Source organism: Schistocerca serialis, chromosome 5, assembly GCF_023864345.2.
Source record: "Schistocerca serialis cubense isolate TAMUIC-IGC-003099 chromosome 5, iqSchSeri2.2, whole genome shotgun sequence".
NCBI lineage: Eukaryota > Metazoa > Arthropoda > Insecta > Orthoptera > Acrididae > Schistocerca > Schistocerca serialis.
In genome coordinates this window covers 569,833,718-569,856,515 of record NC_064642.1, presented here as the reverse complement: position 1 = coordinate 569,856,515, position 22,798 = coordinate 569,833,718, and the positions used below count along the sequence as shown (strand labels likewise).

The following is a 22,798-nucleotide window of genomic DNA, read 5'->3' as shown; positions in this document are numbered from 1 at the left end:
AATTAAATATTCTGAGAAGTTGTTTGTTATTCATAAGTACTTAGTGTGACTTGAATAATCTGTTGTAGCTAATACAGCACCCAAAAACTATTGCGGTGGATACTTTGTACTGTTGTTAAAATAATATTCTTCCCCTCTTTAGTGACTATCTTCACCTCCCCCCACCCTCCTCTTTCTTCTCTTCCACAAAGTGTTTCTTAATGCATTATCTACTAGACAAGGACTTTAAGCTGTTCTCAGAATGAATTAGGCACCTGACATTGAAATGGATGCGACATCTGACATTATGATAGATAGCGCCATTGGCACACGGGGTGAGCCTGTTAACATGATTTGTGCTCTCAGTGCTCTCCAGCAGCCAATGTCAGCTTTCTTTGGCTCGCAAAAATACAGTTTCTTTATGAAAAAGGACATGCGTAAAATAGATGCGTTAACCCTGTAGTCGATTGTTGAAGAAGAGCAAAGAAAATCATGAAGATGACTCTGGACACATCGATGGCTTGAACAGCAGATTGCTGGAGAACAACAGTAACCTGTGGTGCATGGAAGTAGAAATTATTCGTTTTTGGTTTTAAATGGAATGTAGTTAAGGTGTAGTGCCTAATGTCAGTTTGCATGCACATAGTATCCATATTCTCAATGTTGCATTGACTACTAACACTCTGAAACAACATACTTTATCACATAAATTTCAAGATCAAAATTTGTTTCACGTTCCATCATTTCATTTGAATGGAAGAGGAAATTTTTCAAAGCTGCACACCAATGACTTTAAATTTAATTTAAACTTGTTGCTGCACACTAAAATTGAGAGATATTTAGTGGCAAGATACAAACATGAGCCAGTCCAAAACCCAGAGATAGTTGAAGTTTCATAACAGAAAAGCTTCCAATGTGTAACTTGCATTTAACTTCTGATATAGACTGGCAGCCACATTAGGATTTCTGGCAGCAGGGGAAACATTCCAGTTGTTGGCCTTTGGAACAAGAATCGCAGCAAGTACATTATTGGTGGTAAATAACATTGACTTTTGAGATACTACTTCTATTAAATGAATAAAAGAGATCCCGAAACTTTTAGAAAACAAATGGTAGAAATAAGGGAGAAAAATTGCAAGTAGGTGGCCGCAAACTGGCTAAATTTCTGTCCACATGCATTTTCATGTCCCATGAGAGGATGGCTTTACCATTGTGTGACCTGTTGTTGTTGTGGTCTTCCGTCCTGAGACTGGTTTGATGCGGCTCCCCACGCTACTCTATCCTGTGCAAGCTTCTTCATCTCCCAGTACTTACTGCAACCTACATCCTTCTGAATCTGCTTAGTGTACTCATCTCTTGGCCTCCCTCCATGATTTTTACACTCCACACTGCCCTCCAATGCTAAATTTATGATCCCTTGATGCCTCAGAACATGTCCTACCAGGCGGTCCCTTCTTCTTGTCAAGTTGTGCCACAAACTCCTCTTCTCCCCAATCCTATTCAATACCTCCTGATTAGTTATATGATCTACCCATCTAATATTCAGCATTCTTCGGTAGCACCACATTTCGAAAGCTTCTATTCTCTTCTTGTCTAAACTATTTATCATCCATGTTCCACTTCCATACATGGCTACACTCCATACAAATACTTTCAGAAACGACTTCCTGACACTTAAATCTATACTCGATGTTAACAAATTTCTCTTCTTCAGAAACGCTTTCCTTGCCATTGCCAGTCTACATTTTATATCCTCTCTACTTCAACCATCATCAGTTATTTTGCTCCCCAAATAGCAAAACTCATTTACTACTTTTAAGTGTCTCATTTCCTAATCTAATTCCACTCAGCATCACCCAACTTAATTCGTCTACATTCCATTATCCTCGTTTTGCTCTTTTTGATGTTCATCTTATATCCTCTTTTCAAGACACTGTCCATACCGTTCAACTGCTCTTCCAAGTCCCTTGCTGTCTCTGACAGAATTACAATGTCATCGGCGAACCTCAAAGTTTTTATTTCTTCTCCATGGATTTTAATACCTACTCCGAATTTTTCTTTTGTTTCCTTTACTGCTTGCTCAATATACATATTGAATAACATCGGGGAGAGACTACAACCCTGTCTCACGCCCTTCCCAACCGCTGCTTCCCTTTCATGGCCCTCGACTCTTATAACTGCCATCTGGTTTCTGTACAAATTGTAAATAGCCTTTCGCTCCCTGTATTTTACCCCTGCCACATTCAGAATTTGAAAGAGAGTATTCCGGTCAACATTGTCAAAAGCTTTCTCTAAGTCTACAAATGCTAGAAACGTAGGCTTGCCCTTCCTTAATCTAGCTTCTAAGATAAGTCGCAAGGTCAGTTTTGCCTCACGTGTTCCAACATTTCCACGGAATCCAAACTGATCTTCCCCGAGGTTGGCTTCTACTAGTTTTTCCATTTGTCTGTAAAGAATTCGTGTTAGTATTTTGCAGCTGTGACTTATTAAACTGATAGTTCGGTAATTTTCACATCTGTCAACACCTACTTTCTTTGGGATTGGAATTATTATATTCTTCTTGAAGTCTGGGGGTATTTCGCCTGTTTCATACATCTTGCTCACCAGATGGTAGAGTTTTGTCATGACTGGCTCTCCCAAGGCCATCAGTAGTTCCAATGGAATGTTGTCTACTCCCGGGGCCTTGTTTCAACTCAGGGTTTTCAGTGCTCTATCAAACTCTTCACGCAGTATCGTATCTCCCATTTCATCTTCATCTACATCTACATCCTCTTCCATTTTCATAATATTGTCCTCAAGTACATCGCCCTTGTGTAGAACCTCTATATACTCCTTCCACCTTTCTGCTTTCCCTTCTTTGTTTAGAACTGGGTTTCCATCTGAGCTCTTGATATTCACACAAGTGTCTCTTTTCTCCAAAGGTCTCTTTAATAGGGGAAAGAATGGGGGAAGGAAATGGGAATGGGTGAAAGAAATACAGTAGAAGAAGAATGGGTAGCTCTGAGGGATGAAGTAGTGAAGGCAGCAGAGGATCAAGTAGGTAAAAAGACGAGGGCTAGTAGAAATCCTTGGGTAACAGCAGAAATATTGAATTTAATTGATGAAAGGAGAAAATATAAAAACGCAGTAAATGAAGTAGGCAAAAAGGAATACAGATGTCTCAAAAATGAGATTGACAGGAAGTGCAAAATGGCTAAGCAGGGATGGCTACAGGACAAATGTAAGGATGTAGTGACTTATCTCACTAGGGGTAACATTGGTACTGGCTACAGGAAAATTAAAGAGACCTTGTGTGGCCTACTATCCAATATTATGTCAAATCTCTCTAAGTTTCTCAGTTGATCTGAAGAATTCAAATATCGTTATGCCATATTGTAACTTCCATTCATCAGAATCATTCTGTAGTTTCATGTATTTGATGATTAAATATGTTGTTAGTTGACTCACCCTGCAAGTATGTTGTCATTCTTAGGATAGGGTGACCAGATATCCTATATTTTATGTCATCATCCCCTATTTAGCTTAAGTGTTGTGTTGTCCTGAGAGAATACATATGTGACATTTTGAAATAGCAAGTTTTTAACTAATATGTAGAAGAACCAAATGGGAATCCAAATAATGAAGAAAATACTCTTTGATTAAACCAAATTGAATGGGCACAGTTTTTGAATCTCTGACGTTGGTACTATGTAATGCTTTCACCTGGGGTGCAGCTTGTCACTACTGCTTTCTTTGTAAAATGTCTATTGCTTCAGGATACCAGATTTAGAAGTGTGGTTTTAGACTGTTAGAATCACAGGGTATGATGCTTGAATTGATATAATTCAAACTTTTCACAGAAATGTCAAAAAGGAAGTGTGTGCTTACTGATAAAATTAAAGCTGAATTCCCATTTCAGAAAGCAGAACATCAAAGCTAGAAATTATTTCTCACATTTGTTTGGACATGAGACAGTAAAATATTTACTCGATTACTAATGCAAAGTATTTTGAGACTTTCTTAGTGCGAGTTTTATGAGAAAGATCATACAGTGATATATGTATTTGTAGCATAAACCAAGTATTTTAAGACAAAGTCACTGTACAGATATACTAATAATGAAAGACTCCACAAAATATCAATTCATGTCAACTTATAATTTTGATTTTGGAAATATGGTCACACAATCGTAGGGCCAATTGTGTGAAGTAGTTGATCTTACATCAACACAAAAATGAACTAGGATTAAGTTGAATTCAAGAATTTGTGTTGTATATAAGTTAATCGCAATTTATTTTGCCATAAACTGAAGCAAAGTTTGTCTTGAAAAATTTTGTGAATTGAGTCAAATTCAACTGCAGTCAGTTCACACAACTGACACTACAAAAAAACATTCCATTTTTCACAAGTAGAAGCTGAGAAGTAGTAGATAGTAAAGAATTTGTTTTTAACACTCCAATAGTGCTGCAGTTGGAGTTTTTTAATGTGTAAAGTTAGGTTAAGGAGGTTAATCAGTGATATCAATAGTGAGTGCAGATGGTATTTGTTTCTGTAACCGTTCTTGAAAATGATCCATATTTAATGTGAAAAAGTGTGAGGGGATATCATAGACACTTTGTGGCAGAGTAAGAAAGGGAAATTCTCATAATGTGTGGTGAATAACAAGTATGTGGAGTTTGAAAACAACTTATAATGGTTGAATATTTCTTGCAAAAATACCTTCTAGACTTGAATAGCAGTAACTACACAATTTGTATTAAACTCTACACAAGTCAGTATTCACAAGTTGATGATAATTTACCTAATGACCACTTGCATTGTGCATAAACTGCTGTGATAGTGTGCATGCAGTCATGAACTGAAATAGTAAGCAATCAGTAATGACTTGTCCGTCATCCATTAAGCAGATAAAGATGTGACTCGGTTGTTACATGCTGGACTACAGATTCAAAGATCAAGGGTTTGATCTTCAATCATTCATAATTTGTTTTCTTTCACCTCTGTTGAAGTTATTTAATGTGAGAATACAGAGTTGCATCAAGGTTTGTAGTCCACCCTAAACTGTTGCTTCCCATATACATGGATTGATAAGTCAGTTCAAATGTTGGAGGAAGACAAGGGCTAGAGGAAGGCAAGGGCATACCATCATCAAAAGGATTCTGCCTAGTAAATCACAATGGTCTTCAAACCAACCTTTGGGTTTATAACCACTCTATATAAGCAGACAGTGCAAAGATCTGGTACACTCTGTGCTGATTACAGAACTAGGTAGCACAGTGGTCAGCACAATGTTCTTATGTTCAGCAGAATGATGGTACAAATCAACAATTTAGGTTTTGTGCGAATTCCCCAAATTACTCCATGCAAATGCTGAGATGGCTCCTTTGAAATGACACAGACCATTTTGTCCCCCATCCTTGAAACAATCCAAGCCTGTACTCCATTCTGTTGACCTCATTGGTGGGATGTTAAACCTTAATCTTTCTTAATTTGTGTTGAATTACAGTGGTTTTCAAACCAGGAAACTTCTGAAATTTTTGCCCGTACTTTCTGGTTTAATCCGTGGCTAATGATCTGTAATAATGTATGTTTGCATTATTGTCAAGAAACAGCAGAAAACCTGAATTATTGCAACATGACAGTTATAAACAGTGTGTGTTTGAAGTCAAATGCCAGAGGGTTGTGAATTATCAGCAGCTTAACATTGTTCTCCATAAAGTATAATTATGGAAACAGTACAATTTGAAACCATAATGATTCTGTAGGCAACATGATATTCCTTGTGTTCTGAGACACTGTGCGGTATTTTGTGTTAAAGAGCCTTAAGCAATGAGATTTGTATTGTTATTTATATTTTTGTTACAGTTATCTGACTATTTCAGAATTCTAATTGGATCCTGTGTGTCTCATTAAAATGGAAAGATAAACAATTTAAACAGAAGTTTTGCTTGGACAAAATGTTGTGTGACAGTTAGAGAACTAGAATGCGAAAATGTCACCTAAAACGAACCAAAAGAAACCAACCACTGACTGCTTACTGCTGTTAATATATGGATTTTTTGCTATAGGATACTGTCCCAAGACAATTTCCAATAATAAATATTTCAGATGTGGAGAATTTTCTTGAAATAGTTAAAGAAATTTCTTCTGCTCATGTGGTCCCATCTTTACAGTGTTGAAACCTTCAATAACAAATTTTGTGTAGCTGTGATGTAGGTTAATAACCACTATCGAAGCATGCTAATCCTGTTGATAGCTGATTTCACTTTGTTGCTGAGTGTGCCTTGTTCTAATATGGTCAACACTGAACCTCATTTATTTGAGCCCAGTTTAGTGTTACACAAGTACTTTGCTTTGGGTTAAGAGCAAAATTGACCTCCACTCAGTGAAGTTCATACAGTCATTCCATAGTAGAGTTACCAGGCTGCGTTTCATTCTGGTTGTGTTAATGAACGTTGCAAAGAATATAACATATAATTTGCCCATCAGTCAAAGGAATTTCTTTCCTCTAACCTGCCAGTTTTGTATCTTAAAAATTACAAACCAGCTTCTGCAAGCATGATTTCTTTTGCTGAGTGGCAATAATATCTTTAGGATTGTAATCATTACTATACCAGTCTGAACAGTTTTCCAAAATATACTGATATTCATACAGCATCATGATGTACTGAACCCCATAAAGCCCAACATAGGGCATTTCCGAAGTTTCTTTGTGCCTACTTTAGTTTCATTCTCTCCTGTAATTTATATATAAGTGAAATCCCTATTTTATATTTTCATGTGGTCCTGGTTTAAAAAAAGCAAAATTGAGGAAAATGCAGAATCAAGGGAAACATTAAAACTCTGAAAATACAAGCAAAAACATATGTAATTGCCATATATGATTAAAAATCATAATCCTCTCCAATATGTTGTAAAAATCTGTGTAAGTGAAGTAAATTAAATGTACAATACAATGTTTATACAATAATTTGTGGCAATGAATTTAATCAGTTCTTAAAAAATTACAGATGTGTAACAGCAAGTAAAAACTCGACAAAAAATTGAAACACTCTATCTGGATGCAAGGTAGTTGAGCTATTTTCCGACATGCTGCAACCACAGAGTATACTTCAAAACACGTGTTTTTGAGAGACCTTCCCATTTATGTTCACCCAGAGGGGGGGAGGGGGGGGGGGAACAGTAATGGAGGAACATGACGAATTAAACTGAAAACTATGAAGTACGGAGATGATGTTGGAATATCACATGTGAGATGTGGATGTTTTCCTTCTGTAGCCAATGGTAGCGCAGCATATTCTGTTCACACAGGTGCTGTGACCTCTAGTGTATTTCTTGGAAACTTTTAATCAAACAAGGGAAAATCCAGGACAGAATGTAACAATATTATGAAAAGGAAAGTTGCACCTGTGGAGGGACAATAGGATAGGCATGGCGGACAGTGAAGTGCTTCTGGGGAGGGGGGGTTACAACCTGGCCTGGTGCAACTCTTTTTATTGGATGTCACTTCGGCGACTTGTGTGTCCTTATAACCTACCACAGTTAATTTAAAAACTGAACAATGTTGTTTGTGGGACTGCTTACATCATTTAGAGGTGAAAGCCAAGTTGAAACAAAGACAAAAATCTGTAGCATTACAGAGATTAGATCTTGTGACTTCTCGGTTTCTGAGCCCTTACTTTGCTGCTAGACCACATAGATAGTTCATCTATATATTTTTGTGAACGAGTTTGCGAGTATCAAAATAAGTCACATACACAGCTGTATCTTTTGATTCCATTGACTTACAAACTTAAATTTTTGTAACCCCACCAAGAAACAGCGTGCCTTAGTACCTGACGTGAGTTTGAACTTCATACCTCTGCCTGTTCTGAGAAAAAGGGATCTTCACTGTTGAAGAGACAGACAGACGAGCGGCAGAGCAATCCTATAATTGTTCTGTTTTTATTGATGGAAGTGTGGAATCCTAATAATGTATCCTATGTTTGTACACATTTGATATGTCTCCAGGGGGGGAGGGGGGGGGGGAGTAAAGAATTTTACTGCTCACTGCATCACTGCAAAAAATGAGACAAATTAGAAAATAAATACTTGATTGAGAATGTTCTAAGTGCCATACCAGGAGCCAATAAGAAAGTTTTTGTGAGTTGGTTCTTGCAAAGTAGAAAACAGCAACCAGCCACTGTTAATAATGCTGTTTACACAAATAGCACTATCACCAGCTGCTCACATTTATATGAATTTTGTTGGTGTTTCCATTAGTTGTTGGCTGTTCTTTTACATTAGTTATCAGTAATTTTTTCCCAACAACTAATGTGACTGGTAATGACAGTATTTGTGTGAGTAAATAGCATTTTTAACAGTGGGTAGTTGCTGTTTTATTCTTTGCAAGAATGAAGAAACTTATCTCTGTACATAGTTTCAAATATGTCAGTTTTCTATAAAATAGCAGGAACAAAATTTTTGTTCAAAGTATCATTAATACTAAGGCATTACATTTTATTTGTGATAATACAATTACAGAAATACAGCATTAGGTTTTTAACTAGTGGAACTGAACTCGACAAAAAACCCCTTCTCATATCTTCTATAATTTTGGAACTCCAGGCACAGCTTGGCACAAAGACATTGCACCATTTACTAACGCATCTTTGAAAGACTTTCTCCATGGTTTGTCACCTGGTTCAAGACAACAGACACGAATAGAGTACTGAGAACACAGTAGTACTGAGAGTCCAATTTTTGTGTGTGTGTGTGTGTGTGTGTGTGTGTGTGTGTGTGTGTGTGTGTGTGTGGGGAGGGGGGGGGGGGGAAGGCACTTACAAATTTTTCACTTTCATTCTTTATTTGCTTACAGCTTGAGGTATAATACTTAGATGGTCTTTACCTTTAATTGTGACTGTTGTGCATTTGTAGGCTTCCCTGACTTCAGCTATTACACTACATGCCTAGCTGTTAAATGACAATTGGGTCGTCACCCGTGGGGAGTGAAATGAGACGTCAGGACAACAGTAGATTTCTTCAATGAATTTCTTTATTCCGGCCCTCGGCCGTAGCACATCATGGAGGCAGACGTCCGGCATTGCTGACAGCACAAAGAGCGGGGCCAGGTGTGGCATCACTCAAATGCTTCTGTCACCGATGTCTCCGGCTGCGACTGTCATGACAGTGTGGCGACGCAGCTGACGTTGGCTATGAACCTCCTCCAGCAAGCAAGCGGCTCTCTCGTAACTCGGTGCAAGCTGTCCTGTGTTGTGGTTGAACAGTGGACACCATACTGCATTCAGAAATGTGTCTACAATTGTCACAGGTTCATGGTGTAGGCTGAGATACTGAGACAAGAATATTTAAGTACAAAAATGGCTGAGTACTTACACACTCCGACCTAAGTTTGTTTAGGGCTTAAGGCATGTACTCTAAACACTTCCACGGTGGCAAGTGAGGAAAGACTTCCGTCCTTCAGCTAGCGTATTGCAATGTTGGCTGTTGCTATATTGTGCTCTGCAACACTTAACCCTCTAGCCTGCCTGCGGCTGGCTCCCTCACTTCCTCTCTGGCATATTTTTTGACCGAATATGGTCAGTACACTACATTGCCCTCCTTTTTATCAAGACCCGGTCCCTTGGATCAAGCAAATTAGATTATCCTTTACACTAGAGTTCCTGGCGACTGCTCCTTCTGGCCCTGTTTTGCCTCTTCAAAATTATTCTACCAGTTGGTTCCCTTAACCCTATCACTTAATCTTGCACATTTCCACAGGGCTCCTTCACTCAACTCAAACACATTGGAACTTATTGTTAGGCATCCTGCACAGTTACTTCTAAATCTCTATTCCTGAGTTAAAAGTTATAATGAATCAGTTATTCTTAATACTACCCCCTTGTGCCTTCAGCTTCCTTCTGCTGCTTTTATGCCCAGGGTATCCAAACCATTGGAATCTGAATGATAACTGGGTCCGAGCTCAGTCTTGTGATGTGTCTCCTTCTACACATTAAAACAAGGACAGTGCTCAGTAGAACAAGTACCGCTAAGGTGGTTGGTATCACAATAGTCAATGTTGTCTCTTTCTGTTACTGATTTTTCCGATATGAATTTACATGCTGCATTAAGGTTTCCAGAGAGACTCGTCCCTCTTGCTGGTTCAGAAATGTATTTATATACTGCATTAATTCTGGCCCTAGAGTTTGATCTAAACTGGTGAGATTTGCGACAGGTAGCACTTCCATGGGCTCCTCTGTCCAGTACAAACGAGGCTGCAAAATATTCATGTGTGTTACCCCTGAAATCGTAGTGGGCAGGCAGAAAGTAGGTCCCATTATCTTGTACGCTGTTCCATTTAGAACAGACCACTCCTGTTTAGTTCTAGCCTCTTTGCTGACGTAAGCTTTCCCTGCTCGAAACAACTAGGCTCTACTACCATCTTGCCAAAAGTGAAGTAGAGGCAATGCGCCTCGACCTGCCGAAAGTACAGTTCCATTCGGTCATTTCTTTATTGCATTTCTTACCTGCTTTTGTCCCATTAGCAATTTCACTGTGCAGGAATCCTGCCCCTCTCTTATTACCATGTTTGGACAGACTGTAGTTTCTCCTCGGTGGTATTTTTGTAACTTGGCTTCCTCTATTTCTACGTAACTTCCCTTGCCTTTGGCAATTAATAGCAGTCACTGTGGTTTTACTTCTTCAATATCCCCCACTTGACAGGAAACGCATGACCTTTGTAGTACTCTTAATATGCTTGTTTCCCTGTGACGGGTATAGAAATGGAAATGTAAACTTTCGCGCCATCACTTCTCACCGATACTGTGGCTGGGTTGAAATAGAAGGGTAAGTTTTTGTGTTCAAGTTCTAAAACAAAATTCAACTCTGGCAGTAGTTCCTTCTGTACTTTCCTTAGATGCTCTAAATACTGCTCAGGCAACAAGAAGTTTACCCCAAGTTTACCCCTTACAACTTGCCACTTAGCAGCCTTGTAGTTCTTTTACTTTCCTTCATGCTTCCCAACCACTGTCTTGCATGGAATGCAATTTTGTCATTACTATTTCCCCATTACTACTTTCCTATCTAAGACATCTACTCTGGTTTGTAGTTTCCTGGTATTCTTAGTAACTACCTCTTCTGCAGCCCTGGTATACTGCACCTTCTTGCCTTCTCTGCCTCTCACTCAGGGCAGGAATGCCTATTACTTTTCTCCCCCTTAAATTCATAGCTGTTCCACATCTGCTTATATTAATTGTGCTAAATCTATACCTAACCTAACCTTAAAAAAATATGGCTATCTCCTAGGCCTTAATCCATGCAGGTTCCTTGCTACCTTTCTCCTCACTGTCCCTTTCTGGTCTGCATCTCCTACCCCTGCAGTAACTTCCAGACTCCCTTGAAAAGGTTTCAACCACCCTACATGCACAATTATCATTCTCGTTGGAAATTGAGTTTGACATTTACTGATGACGTAATCTCTACCACTGGGTATGGTCCTTCATACTTTGCAAAAAACTTCTTTCTCTTTCTCCTGTGTATATGTAATTGATAGCATCACCTGCTGACCAACATTATACTGTGGCATTCTTGACATGCTTTTTCCCATCTCTCCAGCAATCGTGTATTTGCCCTTTGTACTCTATTCCAAATTTTCCTAATCACTCTGGCAAATTCCTTAACAGATGCTCCAGTCATCCCTTTCTTCATTTTCAATATGTCGAATGGTGATGGCATTTTACGACTGTATACTATTTCATATGGTGATATTACTGTATTTGTATGTTGCTTTGAGTTGTAGGTGAAGATGATGTACTTCAAATAGATATCCCAGTTGGTGTGATGTGAGTCAATGTACTATCCAAGCATCTGCTGATTAGATTTCTTACAATGCTGATATAAGAAATCTAATCCCAGAATCATGTCGTGGCCCTCACTCGTGTGTGGCACAATCTTTACACATTGTTTAAATTGAACCATATGCAAGTAAAAGTCTATGTCCACCGATCTTGATGTGTGACATCTTTACCCACCTCCATGTGGTTTGTACCATGATGGGTCCCACTACTTATGTTTCACTACTGGCAGCCAACATATACACCCCTGTATCCAATAATATCCTGCATCCCTTTTTTTGTACTATTCTTCTTGTGCCACAATCCACCTCTGCATACGATTTCGTAGCATCCAGATCTCACTGGATATGTCTGTAGGTGGATCTGGGGCTCCCACTGGCATTTAACACCTTTTTTTAACCCTTTCCCCGGTCCTCTACTTCTAAAACTGCTTCTCCCTCTTACTTTATTCACATCACTCTGAGGCTGGCAACCCTGCCTCCCTACATACCCTGTTTGTCCACACCTGAAATATTTTATATTCGCTGCGAACACTGTTCATTTACCCTGGATTCCAGCTAACAAATTGGTCTGCTCACACTTTATAGCTAACCTCACAGCTGTTTGCAAATCTGTTGGACCCCCTGTCCATACATGTTTTGACATTTCCACGTGCAACCCTCTGAAAAAAGCATCGAGAGCCCCTGCTCAGCTTCTTGCAAAATAATTTCATTGACTGCAGCATCGTGTCCTAATTCATAGGTACATCCATTAATTTTCCTTATTTTATCTACAAATTGTTCCAGACTTTCCATATTTTTCTTAGTTATTGCTCCAAATTGTTCCCTATAGTGTCTGGCACAATTTCGTTTTGTATATGTCTGAATTAACCCTGCTTTAAATTCTTCGACTGTTGTGGCTCACTTATGGGCTTTTGTATACCCTACATACGTTTTTGCTTCCCCTGTTAGTTTCCATTTTGCAGTTCCTTATCAGACCCACTTTCTATCTGAGCCAGATTTCCAAGGTCTCCCACAAAGGCCTGCACATCTTCAATTGCCCTACCACAAAAAGGAGCAGTTAAGTTTGCGAGTGGTAGATCTACACCTCCTTGTTACAATGTGATTCCACAAACCCATGCAGTTCTGTATTATTCATTGTTAATTCTACTACCTTTTCTAACAATACGCATACTGCTTCCAGTTCTGAAACACCGTGCATCTCTGGTTCTGTCAAAGCTTTGCCCTTGACAACACTCGTTTTGAGAAGTAACATTCACAAGACAAGAAAGCAAAATACAGTAACTTAATTCTTGCTTTTAATCATGAGCAATCTCAACTCCCGGTATTGCCTAGCCATATGCCCCCAACGATTACATGTATACTGTTTTACTGGAACTGATTTCATACACTGTGCTGAGTGACCCTCAAAGTTACACTGTGCACATCTAACAAGCCTTAACCAATCGTGACTTCCATTACCTCTAAAACTATACAAATCCACTGGTTCTCTACTTGAAATAAAATCTACTTTACAAAATGCCAAGTGCCAAACTTCTTCTCTATGACCAAAATGTACTAAAAATTTTTTTTTTATTCACTGTTCAGACGTTGCTCTAAGAAGGCGGCGTTGATGTTCTGACACCAGTGTTAAATGATACTTAGACTATCATCTGTGGAAAGTGAAATGAGACATCAGGATGACAGTAAATGTGATCAATTAAATTCTTTATTCTGGCCTTCAGCCATAATGCAACGTGAACAGCTTGATGGAGGTCTCCAGTTGCCTCTTGTGCGAAACAATAGATGTCCGGCATTGCTGAGAACACAGAGCAGGACCGAGTGTGGTGTCACTTGAATGCTGCTGTCAGCGATGTCTCCGGCTGAGGCCTTGATGACAATGTGGTGGTGCAGCTGATGATGGCTATGAACTCCCTCCAATGAGTGGGTGGCTCCCTTGTGGCTCAGGATGTTGTTTCGGGTGTCACAGGTGTGTGGTGTAGGCTGTGATACTGAGATGAGAATGATTTAGTACAAGACTGGCTGAGTACTTATACACTCCAGACTAAGTTCGTTTAGGGCTTAAGGCACATGCTTTAAAAACTTCCTTGGTGGCGAGTGAGAAGGATAGGCTTCCATCCTCCCGCTAGTGTATTGCAGTGTCGGCTGTTGCTATACTATGCCCAATTGGCTCCACTTCACTTTGCCAGTGCAAAGAATTTTGAGATGCATTGATTTCAAGTATGTTAGTAAGATAGTATTTAATTGAAAGAAGTGACGTAGGTGCCGAACAAACTACATCCCTTAAAAGGTGTGTGATACAAAAGGAAAGGTACTTCAGCAGGGTATTATGTTGAGGAAACATTGGTGAACCAGAATCATTGCATGAATACGTGATGGAAAGTAAGTGATAGTTAGTTGCCATAGGAAAAGTTTCTCAGATAATTATTCTGCATGCTGGCTCTTGTTCTGGTTTTGTTCCTGTGAGTGAACTTGTATTTAGGTGTAAGAAAAATAGCAGTGACTACACAGAGAAAACACCATATTTTGTACTCTGGCTTAAAAATAAAAATATTTCTCACTGTATAAGCTAGTATTGCGCTGTCCGCATGTAGCACATTAATATACACAAGCTATGTGACAGAATGTACAAATTTGACTTTCTTACATGTGAATGTGATCACACTGTTTTGTGTTTACCCACATATCACCGTCAGTATAATCCAGTGAAATTAATTTGGGTGCAGGTTAAAGGAAATGAGGGGAAGGGGAACAAAACATTCAAGATAACTGTCACTGTATCACTTGTGTGTGAAACAGTAGACAATATCCGTTCCCTCTTCAGTGTGGGCTCACTGTGTGCGCCACACTGAAAAGCTTCAGAAAGAAGAAATTGATAGGAAGGTGAATATGGATATAAGCCTTGAACCTGTCATGGTAGATTTACAATGAGATGGTTTGGACAGAGAATCAGAAAGCAGTGACGATGGCATTATGATGCAGACTTAGGAACAAAGGAAGGTAGTAATGTTTCTTGGTTTTAAAGACTCACGGTTTTAAAAAAAGTTTCTGTCAACATATCAATTGCATATACAGTATATGAGAACTTCCTAGCCTTTATTGATTAAGAATTTGTACCCTATGAAGTATGCAGACCATAATGTTCACCATATTGCCCAAGAGGAAGTTAAGCTCTTCCCAGCTTCTTGTATGCTTGAATACTTGGGAGAATGTGGTCGGATAAATTCGTCAATACTTTGAGTAAACCTCTGTAAATTTCAAGACACAAATTGGAAAATGTGTTAAAGTGACAGGGAGAGTTATCTGTTGAGTTATCAGTGGTTTTCAAAATTATCAGTCAGTATTCTCTTGAATTATTCACAGATGGTGGTTAATTGTTTGCTTGTTGAATTGAACACAAATGCGGTCTCTCACTGTAATGTTGAACGAGTTCGTTTACACTCATAATGTCCAAAGACAGTGAAAAATATAACAACAAAGTGACCATTTTTACAATATTCATGTGCATTAGTCTTTCTTGCCAGTGATTCTTTTCACACGCGCACACACACACACACACACACACACACACACACACACACACACACACACACACTTACACACATTATACACATCATTATATTTGCTTGACAACTGCTTCCACTCCGCACACAGTGAGTGTGGAGTAGAAGCAGTTGTCAAGCAAATATAATGATTTTGATTTGAGATTGAAATTAATTTTGTTGTTTATTACATTTATATTTATAATAAATTAAGTACAAATCACAATAAGTGATGATTATTGCAATCAGTTTCAATGATCTTTACAAAACAGTATCTCGCCTTCTGACATTGTGCGAATGATTGCTGTGGAGCAGTGGATGCAACTTAGACTTGAAGTAATGTTTCTATCCTGTAGACGATTATCGGAATTGCTTTTAAAATGTATTATTGCCCTCATAGATTTAAACGTACAATACGGGACCGTATGCATATGAACCTTATTGTCATCCGCAGTAACACAGTCCAACATCACGAACTTTGTTTGCCTGTTCTCTGCCACCACACATGTGCAGACCTCATCCCTTCCACACTTCCCTATTGCCCTCACTATGCACGGATGTGGGCTATAGTCACAAATCTGCTGTATTCCATAGCACAGTTTTTTCTATAATGACATGATTCTAACTGAATGTAAACCCCACATACCCTCAAGATTTTATAACATAAATTTACTTCGAGGTGAAAGAAACTTGGATTTCAGGACGTTCCAGTTACTAATGCTTTTCTCTATGGTGTATGTGCCCTTTATAAATGAATAAAAGATTAGCATATATTGTCAGCAAAGTTTAATTTAGTACTTATTGATTTTGCAACTGAATGGAAGTAAACTTATGAAAGCACTTTTTTTATTTTCTTATTTATTTATTTGTTTTATATTGATATTGTTAAAGTTCGCACCAACTCTGAGAACTTGAATGAGTTGAAGCAACCCGATATCGAAAAAGATCTCCTGGACCTTTGTTCTGGAAAATTTCCTACACAACCAATTAGTATGAGATCTCTGGAGAAAGATGAAGAGTCCAAAAATGATGCTGCAGCATTTGATGATACACAAAGTATAGAAAACACACAGGAACTGAGATCCACCCTCTCAAGTGACAAAAGCTTCTCTCTAAAAAACACAGCATCCTCAAAACTTTCGCAAGGGTAAGTTTCTGTAATTTTGAACATGCTTAAGAAGTATCACATATCAAAATCTCCTTTTTACATTTTTTCTCTTTTCTTTTACAGAGATGTAAGTGTCAAGGCAAAAAAAATTCCAAAACAGATTGTGTCATCAGATGAAGAAGATTCATTAAGCGATGACGCAGCTACAACAAAAAGGAAAAAAAGGAATAAGAAGTTAGATTTTTCAGGTATTCATTCACATATAAAAACTTGTCACAGAAATCAGCCTAATATAAGAAAGAAGTCAGCTAAATATTTATTGCTATAATAATACAAATTGACACAAGCTATACCTTTGAGGTGCAGTTGTATAACAAGTGTGGTTTTCTTTTTCTTCCTTTTTTTAAAAAATGTATGTGCCTCAGAATTCTGTTTGTGATACCATTTTCACACTTATTATTGTCATTTTTAATGTGGCATATGTAATGTAGATAGATTTGTTGCAACTAGTTTTTCTGGCTTGTGGGAGGAAATAGGCTTGATAATGGCTGAATCGAAGAAAGTGTTGGAAGCAATCTACATAGTCTTTAAAGTCGTATCCTGCAGAATTAAACAAAATGCAAGCAATAAAATAACACTTTAGGTCAAGAAACTACAAATGGAGCAGGGTGGTGGTGTTGCTAGAATATTAGATTCACATCTAGATTTAAGTTTTCGGTGGTTTCCCCAGATCATTTAAGGAAAAATGTAAAATGTTGATTCAAACAACAGTCTGTTTTGAATTATTATGTATTTGTTGCTTCATCCAGCGACAAAAAATTATAGATGCAGATAATAATAGTTATTGAGAATAAGAACCACAAAAAATTTGTTCCATAGCACACAAGAACCTTCAGGCTTTTATATTAAGTTATTATCATGATGCAGCAATTGATAGTCAGTCGTGTGTCTCATTCATACAACAAAATTTGCATCACCCTTGATAAAACAAAAGTTATGGTTTCATAAAGAATCAAAATTAAGAAAACTAAACCACTTGACTTTTTTGTTATTTTTATGGCACTTTATCATGAGGCATTCAGCTGTATGCTGCTTATACAAAATATCAGCTTTTGTATGAATTGCACAATTCCAAAATGAAAGTCTTCAAGCTTTTAATACAGTTTGTTAACACAATTTTATAATAATTAGTTTTTAGACAGGAAGCTGTTTTGTGCCCCCCCCCCCCCCCCCCCCCCCAGTTTTCTTGTAATTTACAGGATTTGTAGGTTATACAAAAAAATCTACTCTTCTCCCTTTTTAAAGTGGTGCTCACTTCACTAGTTGATTGAAAGATGTTAACAATAGTTTGTGTGGAAATGAGAGCACAAGTTTGTCTTCTTTCCCCCTTCAACTGTCCTTAACATGTTAACCTTGTTCAGGCTAGATGCTTCCATTGTTCACCATGCATGTTAACCTGTTTGTCCTGGTCACTTCTCTCTTGATAGTTGAGAGTATAATTCAACCAAATACTTCATTAGACTACAGTTCTAAACAAAAATGGGGAGTGCTGGTTTTGGTCTGAAGTTTCTAATCAGTGAAATTCTTAGACAGTTGTTTCATAGGTTTTATAGAGAAACTCTATGCGTAGTTGTAAGGAGACCTGTCACAAATATCACAACTTGATTAAAGCATCTGGGTGGACATTTCCCCAGTATATACCACCACATTAGGAGTGGATGGGAACATGACCTCCTCGCAGCTTTTGGAAAAGTAATAAATAATGCAGATAATACAACTGTGAAAATTGCTTTGTTACATTCAGTGTCTAGTCTTATTGGGAAGAGTACCTACCACACTCATAAACATCCTTTTCATTTCAATTCCAGTGTTCTTTCAATAACATGATCTTACAATTTTCTACAGACAACTAAATTTATTTGAGGGCTATAATTAAGTCTCCTAAAGTTCAATAAATAGATTCATTTATTTCATATGTTGTACTCAGTAGTGTAAAGCCAGGAATGTAGATAAGATTCAAAGAAATCTGGTGTATTTTGATAAACAGAGCACACACTTGATATTAATAAAGCTGTTGGGATAGTGTTGTGGAAAGCAATTGAGGTTTGGAGATATACTGTCATTTCACATATGGTAGTAGGCTGTGACCTTCACATTACCTGGTAGTGATGAAAGGGTTATATATTTTCTTTTAACAATATTATGAAAAGAAAGTTGCCACTCACCATAAAGCGGAGATGCTGAGTCACAAATAGGCACAACAAAAAGACTGTCACAATACAAGCTTTCGGCCAGCGAGATCTTTGCACGCGCACTCTCTCTCTCTCTCTCTCTCTCTCTCTCTCTCTCTCTCTCTCTCTCTCACACACACACACACACACACACACACACACACACACACACACACACTCGAAGGTGAGTGGCAACTTTCATAATATTGTTACATTCCATCCTGGATTTTCCATTGCTTGACAGTTACGTAAAGTTGGGGAAGTTTACAAGGGACTTCTGCAACTGATGTTAATGTGTAGCTTGGCAGAGAAGGGGGAAGAAGGCTGTTAAATATGCCTCGTGGTGACAGTGTGCAGGAGGTCGAGCGGTCAGGATTTAATAGTGGGTATCCAGGGCTGCCGTTAAATGACAAAACAGGAAATTAAGTGCAATGAACAGGATGTATTTCAATATACGGAGTACAAATGGCACGCCTAGGGTCAGTAGTTAGCAGGTTTTTGCCAGTCTAGCAGGTCAAATAACTAATTAAAACGGGCAACGGAAGGAGAAGCAGGCGCTGCCTTCCAAGAAGACGTCTGTTCTGCTCAAGGTCTAGGTTCCAAGAGAGCGAAGCAAGTGTGTTCTGCTCCCCAGGATGCTCTGGCATCCACATACGTGATTGGTATCCTGCGCACACTATTGGCTAAAAGCAATGGTGTGAATTTGCTAGCAGTTGCAGCAGAGGGCTCAGGGCGTTTCCTGTCAGCAGCTTTAACTGGACAGAACCGCCTCGGTTTTGAAAGGCAAGTGACTTGTGTCACATAGACATGGCGTGAATTACTCTGGGAGAAAATTTGTAAAGATTCCACTGGGCCTTTGAAATAAATTTCTTAAACCAATTCCGTAAAATATTCCTTGACTGGCTGCCATCCAGTACAGTTACTTTTACTTGTAATCCCAGACTTCTTCTATCATTGCATTTTTACAGTTTTGTGGCTAAATTAACGAATATCTATTCCAAGTGCTAAAAGGTCCTTCTTGCTCTCCACAGCTATTTTCAGCTTTAATATTTGGAACTGACATTGTAAACACATGGATATGGAATATTTAAATATGAGGTTTCCATAAAACAATATTCCATTTTCAAGGGCATATTATATCATTTTAATTTAGACTATTCAACAAATCAGACATCAAATTGAAGGTAAAACAACCTAGTTTTCCTTACTACTGTTCAATACCGTAGTTATACAGCACAAATTCAGCCTAAAATCCAATTCTTCACCAAATTTGATTAATAAATCTGGAATAATGGAAGTAATAGCCTTTTTGATTCTGTGCTTCAACTCTCGCAAATCACTGGGTAGTGGCGGCGCATAGCCACGATCTTTTATAAAGTCCCAAGGGGAAAAAATCAGATGGATGGGGACCCCAAGGCCAGTGAAAAAGAGCTTAGTCATATTGACCATTATGACCAATCCCATGCTTGGGGAATTTGACATTAAACCGCTCTTGTACAAAGAGATGGCAATGGGGAGGCACTGCATCTTTTTGTCAAATAAAGTTTTCACATTCACCTTCTAATTTCAACGCATCCATATAAGCCACACCTGTTATGCTAGCTTCAGCAGAAAAAAATAAAAAATAAAAATGGTTCATACACTTGACATCTGGACACAGCACAGAAAAATTTAATTTTGGGGGGCTCTCTTTGATGTTGTACATGTTCTGTCGTGATTCGAGAATTTCTGTGTAAATTCTAGAACCACTCAACCTTCTACCACCTCGAACACACAATATTCTGGATACGAGTGTGGGATGGTAAAATCCTGTCTGTTGCGCGTCACATGTTTGTGTGTGCAGGTTTAAAATCACTCGTGGGAAGAAAGTAGACGCGGCGGTCGAATGGCGCCCACCGACAAGTACCTGTCGGGCAATCCCTAGATGCGTTAGTGAGTGTGAATGTAAGAACCATGGAATCTATATGCAGCTTTGTGCTTATCGTGTCACTGACTATTGTTATGTGAAGCAAGACCAGTTGAAAAAGTACTCTTGTAGACTCGTGACTCAGCCTTGGTAGAGGCAAGACATATTTTCTGATTCATTTTAAGAAAGTCGTGGTAGTCAAGCCAACTGTCTTTCAAATGTGAATCAGTTTGTTTCTATTGTTCGACAGTACGAGGTACTTGAAGAAAGTTACATATGTATGTTGAAAGTGTGAATTATATTGTGCATGAAAGTCAAATACATCGTTTGTATGGCTACTTATTTCACGACTAGAAAGAGGCTTGGAAGTTCCTGTACCTAGCGTTATTTGACGGAGAAGAAGTTAAGAGAGGTTCCAGCAGCCGACTATCCAGTATAGAAGAGTGGCTTCAAACCCCAAGTAAGTCATCTTGTAAAGAAGTGGAAAGTGGTTTGGGGAAATAAATCAGTATAATCCAGATTCACATTCACACTCACACTTTAAGTCGTTAGAATGTGGCGACCGTGACGAGACTCGAACCTGCAATCTTTGGACGTTCTAATGTTCTGACGACTTAGTGTGAGTGTGAATCTGGGTTATACTGATTTATTTCTCCAAACCACTTTCCACTTCTTTATGAGATGACTTACTTGTGGTTCGCAGCCACTCTTCTATACTGGACAGCCAGTTGCTGGAAACTCTCGTAACTTCTTCTCTATCGAATAATGCTAGGTACAGGAACTTCCAATCCTCTTTCTACTCGTGAAATAAGTAGCCATACAAACTTTATTTTTCGTCAATCAATGATGTATTTGACTTTCATGCACAATATAATTCACACTTTCAACATACATATGTAACTTTATGCAAGTACCTCATACCGTCGAACATTAGAAACAAACTGATTAACATTTGAAAGAAAGTTGGCTTGATTACCATGACTTTCTTAAAATGAATCAGAAAATATGTCTTGCCTCTACCAAGGCTGAGTCAAGAGTCTACAAGAGTACTTTTTCAACTGGTCTTGTTTCACATAACAATAGTGAGTGACACAATAAATACAAAGCTGCATATCAATTCCATGGTTCTTCCATACAAACTCACAAACACATCTATGGATTGCCTGACAGGTACTTGTCGGTGCTGTTAGACCGCCGCGTCTACTTTCTTCCCGCGACTGATTTTAAACTTGCTCACACAAACATGTCACGCGCAGTAGGTAGGATTTTACCATTCACACACGTATCTGGAATATTGTGTGTTCGAGACAGTAGAAGGCTGAGTGATTCTAGAATTTACACAAATTCTCAAATCACTACAGTTCGTGAGGATGTTCTGACTGCTAGAAAGGAACACTAAGGTATTTATTTACCTTCTCACTTAGATGAAAAGTTGCATCATCACTGAACACAACATGATCAAGAAAGTCAACTTCCCACTGCAGCATTTCACTTGTAAAATTATAGTGTGCACCATAGTCATCTGGATTTGAAGCATGTGCCAACTGCAACTAGTATGGTCGAATGTGCTAAAATTTTCTGAAAACCTTCCACATTGTCATCTTTGGCAATTGAAGTTAAAGACTTGCTTCCTGAACAGGCTAAGAGGAATATGAAGATAAGTTTCTCTTACTTATCCCCTTCAGACACTTTTGGTCATCCCATGCTTTTCCCTTTAGGCCCACACCCAGTTGTTTCAAATTGACTATACTGTCAGTGGATGTTTTTGTCATATGGGAGTTCACAATTCAACTTAAAACAACATGTGCATTGAACTGAAATTACTGATTCTTTCTTAGCAAACTCCAGAACACAAAACGCTTCATATTCAAGATCCCCCATTTTGTGTATGTAGCATTTGCGGTGCTGCAAGTGGGAAAACAGCAAAACAATACTTGTGCATATGCTTACCTAAAACTATTTGAGTTATACTTTAATTGTGACCTTGAACCAACACACTAAAATGCTTACAGTTGATTTTATTAAAATTTATAACTGAGATGTTCTTTTCTGGAACCATGTACTTCAGTATTGATCCCTTCCTGAGAGAAAGTCTCCACTCCTTCCAAATTAACTCTAAGCATAGACAAGATGTGGCTTGAATCCAAAGAAATAGTATCAATGGCAGTTGTGAGATTTATACCAGTTAAATTAATAAGAGATGGAACTGATGCTCCATGGTTC

At 38.4% G+C, this 22,798-nt stretch overlaps 1 protein-coding gene across 2 annotated transcripts in view; it reads left to right on the top strand.

Annotated features, from left to right (window-relative positions):
• LOC126481342 (claspin) overlaps positions 1-22,798 on the top strand; it is a 188,026-nt gene that overhangs the window by 111,457 nt on the left and 53,771 nt on the right. For both annotated transcript variants that reach the window (XM_050105034.1, XM_050105035.1), the window contains exons 11-12: positions 16,222-16,477; positions 16,562-16,686. In XM_050105034.1, the coding sequence (XP_049960991.1) occupies positions 16,222-16,477; positions 16,562-16,686 (381 nt within the window). The remainder of the gene's footprint in view (positions 1-16,221; positions 16,478-16,561; positions 16,687-22,798) is intronic.